This window comes from Merops nubicus, unplaced genomic scaffold (assembly GCF_000691845.1).
Source record: "Merops nubicus isolate BGI_N331 unplaced genomic scaffold, ASM69184v1 scaffold10222, whole genome shotgun sequence".
Lineage (NCBI taxonomy): Eukaryota > Metazoa > Chordata > Aves > Coraciiformes > Meropidae > Merops > Merops nubicus.
This window is the reverse complement of record NW_008595621.1, coordinates 33,041-44,163: the sequence shown is the minus strand read 5'-3', so window position 1 is coordinate 44,163 and position 11,123 is coordinate 33,041. Positions and strand designations below refer to the sequence as shown.

The 11,123-nt window shown below is 41.2% G+C and overlaps 1 protein-coding gene across 1 annotated transcript in view; it reads right to left on the bottom strand.

Annotated features, from left to right (window-relative positions):
* Positions 1 to 11,123, bottom strand: part of CNDP1 (carnosine dipeptidase 1 (metallopeptidase M20 family)) — an 11,396-nt gene extending 273 nt beyond the window's left edge. The window contains exons 1-10 of the mRNA XM_008936121.1: positions 11,046 to 11,123; positions 10,130 to 10,273; positions 8,389 to 8,551; positions 7,201 to 7,289; positions 5,224 to 5,424; positions 3,732 to 3,816; positions 3,026 to 3,186; positions 1,487 to 1,651; positions 1,161 to 1,302; positions 616 to 763 (exon numbers count right to left, since the gene is read on the bottom strand). Of these exons, the coding sequence (XP_008934369.1) occupies positions 616 to 763; positions 1,161 to 1,302; positions 1,487 to 1,651; positions 3,026 to 3,186; positions 3,732 to 3,816; positions 5,224 to 5,424; positions 7,201 to 7,289; positions 8,389 to 8,551; positions 10,130 to 10,273; positions 11,046 to 11,123 (1,376 nt within the window). The remainder of the gene's footprint in view (positions 1 to 615; positions 764 to 1,160; positions 1,303 to 1,486; positions 1,652 to 3,025; positions 3,187 to 3,731; positions 3,817 to 5,223; positions 5,425 to 7,200; positions 7,290 to 8,388; positions 8,552 to 10,129; positions 10,274 to 11,045) is intronic.

Here is an 11,123-nt window from a genome sequence, read left to right as displayed (position 1 = left end):
GGCCCTTTATGTCTATTATTGTCTGTAGCCATAAAGGCTGAGGCTATAATGAGAGGAAACAAAAAATAATTTGAGAATTATTTCAGGATACTCCAGTTCCTCAAGCTCAGTATGACTTGAATTACAAGCTGCACAATTGTTCAGGCAACACACAGAATGGTGTTTTGCCATGGTGCCTCAAAGAGTTTGGTCCTTGTAATACAAATAAACCTTCATATCCATTTTTACTGAAAAAAATCAAAATCCTTACTTAACCATTAGCCTGCATGCATCTGACTGGCATACTTCAAGATGGATGCTGTGACAGTAGAGTGCCTCGCTACATCATTATCTTTCAGACCAGAAGCAAATTTCATTTGCAGTGAAATAGAAATCGCCAGCCTGATGTATTGAAAGACTGAGTAGACACTCCATGAAAAATGTCTGCTACTCTTCTACACAACAGATTGGGAATTTTCCTTTCTGCTTGGCATAGCAACAGGCTTGGCAGAGATAGTAGTTAGGGACTGTCCAGTGCACACCAAAGCTTCCCATCTGACTGTGTTTATTTGTGAGTACCAGAGGACTTTGGTTGTCCCCATTCTCGTCTAGCCCAAATGGACAAATAGAAGACACCTGCTTATTTTCTCATTCTGGGAGTGCTCCCCATCGTCAGCTGCTCCAATTGGAAACATCATCACACTTCTCTGTGTTATAGTCTGAAACATCCTGGCAACAGGAACTGTGGAACCATCCCGAATAAAATCTGGATCTTCTCCAAAAACTGAAACACGTGAGAAGAATGAACTCATTACTAAGTGAAACAAAGGTGCTTTCTTCTGCTACCGTGTATTTGAACAGACAGCCAATAGTAAGAGTTTCTAAGAAATTGTTTTGAGTGTGTAACCAATTGATTTAATGAATCAGCTGCACTGTACAAACCTCTGGCTTCATATCAATACACAAACTAAATGAAGTCTTTTGGCTACCTCTATTAAATGTATCCTAATTCAGCAAGGTGTGAAAGAAGATGTGGCTGAGCTGTTCTGTCAAATTCAATGAGATTCACAGGGGGAATGACTGTAGCAGTGAACTGGGAAATCCCTTTTGCTCTAGGGGTGAGCACAATTCCCCTGCACACTTGCAGACACATTAAGAATTGAAGAAGAGCAGCTGCATACCTGTTTTTATTGCCCTCCTTGCTGCCTTATAGGGTGGATCATTAACATCAGCGAGCCAGGGCTTTGCACTCAAAGGCATAGACACTTTCAGTTTGTTTGGACTGTTCCTTTTGGAGAAGACACCCTCCAAGTGCTCCACCACCTTTGAGGAAAACACGTTGCAGTGAAAAGTGTCTATCTTCTTGCAACTCAAGCTTACACCCACTGCTCTTAGAAACAAATAAATGCTGGAAACATTCAGTTTGATACTTGGAGTGTAAATTTGTGAGGTGCTAAGAGGGACTTGGTTTATATAATATAGGGCAAAGAAAAGGTTTGCCTCTTACCTGTTGTTTCACAACTGAGAGGTCCATGTGGGGCACCTGACGGATTGAGAATTTGCCAATGACTTTTGCTGGAATGACTGTTTTAATTCCTGGTTCATGAAAAGCTCCTTCAATCCCATGAATAGAGAGAGAAGGGCAACGCCACAGGTGTAGAAGTATTTCTTCCTTAAAAAAAAATAACATTGAGAATATGACAGGTTACACTGGAGCCTTTCACAATTGATATAATTCATCACAAGCTTTTGAAGCTTTCGCCATGCTAAAATTTGTATTTGGAAGCCTCTGTATTTTAAAGATGTTTGATTTGTAATTTAAACCCACGTGCTTATCTTTTAATTTTAAAAAGTACTACCTCTTTCAGTCAGCATTTGGTTACCTTTAGAAATATTTGGATGAGAACAGCTTTTCATCCACAACAAGAAAACTGAAGCACTGTTATAAAATAACTTGGAAGTAAAGTTTTATAGCACAAATTAAAATTAGAACAACTTCTGATCCGACCATCTGTTGATCTTAACTTCTTGCAGGAGAAAACTGTGACCAGTTTCACCAGACCCAGGCGATACCAAGGAAGAAATCTACTAATAAGCACTAAATAATACAAGAGGTAAGGTGATAATGATCAGTAACTAAGTTGACTGGTTTTTTTGAGAAGATAAAAAGGGTGGGGGGAAAAAAAAGTTTATTCTAAGGAAGAAAGGAGAAATATATAAATTATAAATTGGTCTTTGTGCAGAACCTCAGGGTGCTGCTCCTTTCCTTCTAGTGATTTTGTGAGACTGGAGCTTTATGTACACATAAAATTTGCACTGTTTAATGCTCATATAGACAAAGCATCAAAACTTATGTAGTATAGTTACATTATACTTCTGTATTACTGGTTATTACTGTCTAGCTTAGGCTAATTTGGAAACCTTTTCATGGAAATAAAAGCATCCATATTTGAGCTCATACCAGTATAATTACGTTAGTGATAAAAAAACCCAAATCACTCTTCTTCTTTCTCCCAGCTGCCACTCTTGTGCAGAGGGACCTTTCTGAGCCAGCCCTTACCTGCTGTTTTTTATTTAGGATATAATTTTTAAATGCTGACAAAGAGAATCTTATAGCTTTGGGTGCTTTTTTTGGCATGCTCAGCAGACATCAAAATCTGGATTAAACAAAAAAACTACTCAAACCCCATCTGCCTTAAGCTACTTCCCATTTTTCAGAGCCAAATATATCTTTCATGCTATGTAACCTGTGTGCAGGGGTTTTAACATTTATTTGTTTGGCTGGTTAGGCATGGAGGGAGAGAAGGGGTAGTACAAGGAAAACGGAGCAATACTCTTAGTTTTGCATTGTTCCTTTTCATTCATTATTCGTATTTCGGATCACTTTTGCCAGATGTGGCAGCTTGCATTTCCAGCAGATTAATTTTATTTACCTTGTAATGCTCTGTGCCCCTTTGAGTTTGCCATTGACTGAAAACACACATAAATGCTATGAATGGGTGATTTCAATTCTTTCTACTGATCATTTATACAGATTTTATGTTACCTTGGTGCCATAGAGGAATTTTTTCACGCCACTATTATTTTTATGTTCCTCTAGATCAAATTCAATCGATTCATACAATTTCCTCTCCTCCTCTGTCAGGGGAGCAACACTGTCATAGATTCCAGGGATCTGAATACGACCTGCAGCATCCACAAGGCTGTCTAGAAAATAAGAGAGAGAGATCAGTACAAGCATGACCTGTTTCTTCCCCTTGGCAATCACACCTTTTCCCTTCCACCTAACTCTTTACTGAATCAGTGAGCCAAACAACTACTAACAACTGTTGGCATCCATCGAACTGTGGCACCTAATTTGATGTATTTTCATATTTATTAATAAAACCATTGAGCTGCTGTTTGTGTGTAGTGTGCCAGCTACAGACATGAAAACATCATCCTGCTGAGATACAAAAAGTCTGGGTTTGCTACATACGTCTCTATTCCAATTGCCAGCAATCCTTAAACACTCTTGGTTGATGCATGACTGACGACAGCATAATGGGCACATATCTGAGGTCCTGGAGTCACTGGGGACATTCCCCTCCTCAACTGCTGTCACCAAAGCTATGCTGAGTTTTGGGAACCTGGGAATCTTGCTTCAGTTAGACCTGCCTGACTCAGGTCGGTTAAACACGGCCCCAGTGGTGGTCAGGCTGAGTGCCAGCCACTGCTCCCCGGCCACCCCCGAGCCCAGAGTCTGTCAGTACCCAGCAGAGCTATCAGGTCCGTCATCGGCTCATGAATGATGCCTCCAAAGGTTCCAGAGTGAAGGTCCTTCTCACCACATTCAACCTGTACCAGAAACACTGGTTACATATAAATACTCCCTGCTGGATTCTCCTGTGCTTGTTTTCCACAGCGACTCATGGCTTCAGGTCTTTAAACAAGGCCACAAATAAACAGAAAATTGTGTGTTTCTATTTATAAAGTGGAAAAACATGTCAGGAACAACCTGCTCTGCTAAAAAGTAGATAGGGCTTTCCTGCTAACCATGAGAGAGAGAGAAATTCATCTGTCTACAGCACTTACAGGCATTTGTGAGGAAGAGCCCCCCTCCATTCCTTCTGCTAAAGAAAGATTAAATACATCATAAGTGAAACACCTGCATATTACTGTTCCTAACATTGCAGAATAAATACTTCAAGTCCACTCTCCTTTTTATTTAATGCAAAACCTTCATAATAAAGACAAGAAAGAACCTTACTTGTAAAGTTTGCATGAAGAAAATGTGTCCAACCTTAATTCCCGATTGTAACAAATAGGAGTTTAGAGGTCTCTTGAATCATATGGCTTTAGGATAGAGAGAGGCATTTGGTTTATGAAATGGGTTCTTTTTCCAAACATGTTTTCATACTCAGGTTTATCATAAACTATTTTCCTGCAATAAACTTATTTATTCTTCTGAAAACCTCATTACAGCCAACAGTCAGGTCACAGGCAGAGATCATTTCTGATGTTTTAGTAGCATTATTTTTCTTAACCAAGACTTAGAAGAATTGAATCAAGGCTGCCGAGGCTCTTTTGGTTAAAAACAAATTTCATTCTTTTTCAAACATAAAGGTTAATGCAGATTTTTCTTTAGTTCTCGAGTTCTTTAATCTTCTCTCTGAATTATGCTTCATCAGAAAGTTTCAGGATGAGAAATTTCTGCTCTTCATTTCACAGTAGCTCATATTGTCTTCTAAATATACTGCAAGTGCACTGTTGTTTGCTTCTGCCAATGGTTACAAAATTTTTGCGTGGCTTTCAAACCCAGGGATCCAACTAAATTGAGTCCCTTAAGGCTGATAACTTGCACTAAGTGGTATCTGCTGCAAAAGGGCAGAGCAGCCAAAGAAATGGGTTTGGGATGAGGGAGTCGGGTGGTGTAGGGACGATGCTGCAAGAGAACAGAGCTGATGTGCAGAGGGAGTGGTGAGAAAAGACTGGGAGAGTGGCAGAGGAGTAACAGATTAGGAACGGGACTGAGGCAGCAGAGGTATAGTGGAGAAATGATGATTGAAGAGAAGCTGATGAAAGTAAATAGGGCTAATTGAACTCAAATGAGGAGGGAAATCTGTACAAACCAAAAGGGATACGGCAGAAAGCTCTGTTTGTAAATTTTAAGCTTGCTGTCAGTCTTGCCTGCAGGTGTAGGTGTGACTGCAGGCACAGCAGTGCTCTGGTCAGAGCCCAGGTGAGGCCAGCCCGCCCCTGTACCTGCACAGTGAAGCAGGCGCTCCCCCGGCTCCCGTAGGTGAGGGCAGGCTTCCTGCTGCTCAGCCAGAGGCTGTCCGAGATCACAACACAGTCCACATCAGAGAAAAACCTCTGCTTTTCTTCTTCAAGTAACTTCTCCAGCCCCAAGGACCCTGCTTCTTCCATGCCTTCTATGACAAACTTGAAGTTCACTGGCATAGCCTAAACGAACATTAGAGAAGTCTAGGTAAGAATTAAGAATTTGAAGAACTCATATCTTTAAAACCAGAAGCAGACTAGCTTGCAGTGCACATGACATTAGAAGAAAAAGATGTAGGATATATAGCTTGCTTTAGTAGAAAGGGCAGTGATAGACACAGTTTCCCATAAAAAATGGTTTAAATTTTTTTTTAAAAAATGTTTTTCCTCATGTTTTGATCAACTTTTCATTTTTGAAAGAGAATAAGTGATTTTTATTTCCTTCTTTATGTTTTCAGAAAGCTTGCCTGGCTGTCATTAAATGAGCTCTCTCTCAGTGCTGTTAAATATTCTGATTTCTTTGGAAATTCCATCTGTGTCATAAGAACTTTCACAGAAAGTTTCCTGCCTCTTATATTTCCACTGTTAGTGCCCACATGGGAACCCCTGCAGAGGTCCACTGCTGCCATTGTCCCCACGTTATCTATTGCCAGAGCTACTCACATGGAGGTAGAAGTGCTGCTGGTGATTCTACTGCAATTGTCCTTTTAGCACTCATGAATTTGTTTGCCTGCGAGTTCATAAGGATGTATTTGCAAGAGTAATTAGGAGAACTTTTATTATGGCCTGGGGTGAGTTAGAAATGCTGACGTGTCCCATAAGAAAAATAAATTTGAGCTTAGTTTCCCATTCCAATTCATTTTCTCATTACAGATTTTAAGATGCTTTCTCTTTTGATTCAATGCCCTGATTAAACACAGGAACAAATGTGTAGAATTAAATGAACTCGTGTTATAGATGGGTTCACCCATGGTTCATCAAACTACCACAAAAAATTTAGAAGCAAACTGCTCATGAATATTGTTTGATGGCCTGTATTGTTTTCTAGGGAAAGGCTTCAAATGACAAAGTTCTTTTTGCCTGCTTCTTAAAATGCCAAAACAGCTCTTAGTGATTTGAAAAGCTGCAAAGATGCATAAGGACAGCCCCATAACCATATTCCCTTACAACAGCTAATCTGTAGGCAAATAACATGTGTGTTTGCTAGCACTTAAGAGACACTGAGATCAATTCAGTAGTGTTGGTACTAGAACAATGTCAGTTTTCCAGGTTGCAAAAGGGCATGAAAAGTCAAAACTTAAAGTTCAGTTTGTGCCATAATGTCATGAAAGAGCCACAAAACTGCTTCTCAGCAATCTAACAAAGCATGTCATGCAAATTCACCTTAAAGAATACTTGCTAACCAAGTTAGAAGCTTAGACTAGGTGTTGGTTTAGCTTTGCATTGGGGATACAACTAGCCTAAAATTATTAACTATGCAGACTGATTTGCAGATAGCTATGCTGGTTATTGTAGTAACTTAAGCAAAAGTTTGGCTTAGAGATGTGTCAGTCTCTGAGTATATTTTTACTTGGTTAATGGGCCCATTCAAAGCATTTGCTTTGAATAAATCTAATATTAGATTTGCATAAATCTAATAGACTGTTGGAAGAACAACTCATTACATTTTCAGATGCTTATTCTCTTCCTACATACCCATAAAATGAAGGTAACTTGTAGGCAGACAAACCCAAAGATCAGCAGAACGTAACAGCAGAGCTGTGTCTTCATGACCAATCTGTGAGGCATGTCTTACCATTGTAAAAGCTCAAGAGAACAGAGTATCAAGGCAGTTTAATGTATGCAATATATGTAGTCTGTTGGGACAGAGCCATATCATCTAACCCACAGGAATGTAAATGCATCCCTCAGAGATATAATAATAATAATAGTAATAATAAAGTCCTCATTGATACCTACTAACTTCAAGGCTCTAAATGTTTCCACTGCATTTATCCAAGCTAGGACAGGTCCTTTATTATCTGTTGCACCACGCCCATAGAGATTTCCTTCAAAGGAAAAAAAAAAAGGAAAGATTTTAAGCAATCTTTGAAAATTCTCTTATCCCTTCAATGTCATCAGTAAACTCCCATTGCCATAGAAGCTGTAGTGGTGTGTCAAAGTGTCAAAAGTCAGGATTTAACTGACTTCTTTTAAATAAGGTGACTGGTGTTTCCCAGGGGACTAGTTAATTTTTTTTCCCCTTTCCTTTTATATATGTCATGTTATGATTTCTCCTACAAGCCAGTTTCTGAGATTCACTTTTGTTCTTCAGAGCTCTTTGTTCACAGTAGACAAACCTGAAGAGTCTGCACAATCTGCAACTCCTGTACAGGTGAAAAGCAGGAAAAAACCCCACAAAATACCACAGTAGAAGTATGAAGCTACAAGTCTAGGTACATAACTTCTTTTAAGTGCTCAACTGTACAGTAGTGTACAGGGACAGATTTCAGTTTTGTGTACAGTGATAAATTTCTGTGGCCATTGCCACTAGAGGCAGAAGAGTTACCCCAGTAAGGCTGTTTGGAAGCAGTTCCAGCTGACGGGAAAGAACAACTTAGTGGTTATACCACAGGCCTGGCAATCAGGATTTCTGGGTTTTCATCCATTTTTGATTTTTAATCATCCACTGAGCCTCTGCCCATCATTTTTGTTCCTTCAGTGAATGGAGCTTTTCATGCTTGGCTGGCTGCAGTGGAAGGATGGTTACATAAAGGAGGGGGGGGCTCACAATCTTCCACTGCAAATGCTCCAGCATGGCAGGTGGAGGTACTAAAGGATCAGGAAGCAAGAACAGGAGGTGCAAGGGAGGATAATGGTTGATGCAACAACCCAACAAGAATTTTAAAGCAGACATGGATTCTCTATTGAATAGTCTCTATGAAATGTCATTAAGCTCATGTGGCTCTTCCACACCAGATAGGCAATAACTGTGGAGTCTTGCTAGTCACAGCATGGTCATCAAGACTCAAAGCTGCTGGACTTGCCCCAGAGATTTCCATGGGAGAGGTCTTCATGCTTTGGTTAAATATACAGGGAGACTCCTTCCACTCAGAACCTCACTCGTGTATTCGAATAACGACACGACACTTGTGAGCAGGGACACACCATCGATTTCAGTCAAGGTGTAAGGATCAGTTTTCCAGCCATCTTCCTTTTTGGCAGGCTGCACATCCACATGGCCATAGAAACATACAGTGGGGTTCTGTGCATCCTTCCTCAGTTCCCCAAGAATCACAGGAGGCAATGGGAGGTCCTGGCCATCAGGCAGCTGGGGAGAAATTTTAAAAAAGCACAACTAAAGAAAACAAACCCTTTTAAAACTTATGAAAGTTCATTAATGAAGTGGAATTCTCAGTACTCAAAATGCTTCTACATACTCTGTTGGCTCTGATTTGATCAGATGGGCAAACATGATTTTGAATCCAGCTCTAATCTACCCTGATAAATTAAGATTTTTTTTTTCTCCCCACTTATTTAGATTCTGCAGGGTCTTTATAGAGTTGTTCTAACATTTTACTGTCACAAATTCCATTGTTACTAAACTCTCACTTCCCAACACTGGAGAAAGCAAAGCTGACTGTCCTGTAGTCACAAAGGCATATATTGTGATGCCAAAATAGTCAAAAGCCACAAACTAATTTGGGGGTTGATTTCACCACAGAAACAGGGCAGGAGTCCTGTAGCCTGGAATGCAGAAACAGAGTTTTGGGTGCAGGAGGCAGAAACTGTTTTGAAAACAAGCTAAGGCTCTAAACTAATCCTGCAACATACTGCTGTGCAGAGCAGATCTCCACACTGGCCAGGAGAGGCTGGGTGTCTCACAGGAGGGAGAAACAAGCTGAAGGAACGTGTGTACTCCCTCCTATTCACCAGTAATATCAGGCTGCTTTGGCCTGTTGAAACCCAAAAGCATTGCTGCTCCTTGCCAAGCAAAGGAAAAACCCATTTTGTGAAGCAATATTTTGGCCCTAGGCAGAGAAGAAGATCTCTGCACTCTGCTCCAACAACAGGTAATCTATTTCCTGCTATTACCAGCACAGACTGTTGCTGTTATGTATTTTGGTGATCATAACTGCATGTCAAGTGCATGCTAAAGTGTTAATTTTAAGTGCATCCATTACAACTATTAAATGGCATAACTTGAAATTAAAGTATTGCTGCGCTGCAAGGTCTTACACAGACTCTCAGAATCCTCCCCAGAGGAAGGAGAAGGGAGTCACTATTAATGAACTTTTGAATTCCTGTTAGAATAGAAAACTAACAGCACAGCTTGAAAGAGCCCTGACCTACTGCAAGGTCCATAAATTAGAGACAAATTTCTGAGGTTTACTCTTGCCTATTGGCTTCCAATAATCATTAAGACAATGGGTTGGAGCATTTGTCAGAAGCTCCAAAAACCAGATAACTTTCAAAACTGAAGACAGCTAACCCTTTCTGTCCAGCAATGTTGTCCTCATGAAAGCTCCCTCCCTCATAGAGAGACTTTGGTGATGAATGATGCATTAACTATCATGCTTCATTACTGAGAAGAATATAAAAACAAGCCCTGGCAAAACACTCAGGCCTTTTACTTTTGCAAACTGGTTCCCTCCATTTAAAAGTGTCAAACTGTCCCTGCTATGCAGAGAACCTCTGTTTGCGTTTGGACTGTCTGTGTGGCCTCCCAAGTCTCTTTTTGGACAGTCTGAGAAAGGACTGATTTCAGTGGGTATCACATAGCTACAGGACTATTGATAAACTGTTATCTAGACACCAAAAGTATCAGTATGTCCAAATATACATAGCACTGAACATAGTAAGTGGACCAGATGTGCAAATGTTTTAAATACAAGACTCCAACGAGCACCTGATGTGAGCCCAGGTTCACCAAGGTGACAGAGGCTCCCAGCGCTGCAAGTCTGTCCGCTGCCAGCGCCACCATCCGTATCACTTCTCTCCTCAGCTCTGGCTGAACAGAATCGCTTTCCACAGCCACCCATTCCTTCAGATGCTGCACAGGGAGCAAAGGAGTGCAGTTAGATCACCCAGGATGCTGCTGGGTTTGGCCCTGGAACATGAGAAGCGTCACAATTCTGTCCCATCTCAGCAATGTTGTGGATGCTGCAAGGCTTCAGAATTCAGAGGAGTCACTTGGATCCCCCAGGGACAATCCTGATTTTCTGAACAGGGATGGTGCCCATGCTTAGGCATTCACACTGTCAGCTGTGGATCTAAAACCCCGTGGAAGAGGAGGTATCAGCTGGATGCTGATCAGATGGCACTGCAGAGACTGTATTACGTGCAAATTACTTCAGTGGTTCTCGTGAGGCTTCAGAAGTGCTCACAGCTTTAAGGCATAACTGATGCTGATTGGACTAATGATTCTTCTGCCTTTTCACAGGGAACTGACAAAAATGAAAGCACAAACTAGCATGGGACCAAGGCCCCTTTCCCTGCCAAGAGCAAACCTACAAAAATCAGTTCTGATGTAAAGCAAGTGAGAGAGCAGCCCATCTATTTTGCTTCTCCCTTGTGGCTTACTGGAGCCTCTCTGAGCACACTCAAAGGATGCCCACAGCCATCTGGTTTGTGGAAGTCCATCCAGATCCCTCTTCCCACTCAAAGGGTCCCCATCACAGACTGTCCCTGTGCAGCCGTGCTTTGTGAAGCACATGTACCACACCAGATGCCAGACCTGGAACCCTGTTACCTTAGACAAACACCCATCTGGCACACAGAGCACAGGTCTCTGGGGCACCACTGCTGCATTCATCATTTCCTACCTCAATGAAATCGCTTTGATGTACATCAATGTACTCGAAGATCTCTGTCTCCAACACTGAAAAGGATGAGGAGGACAT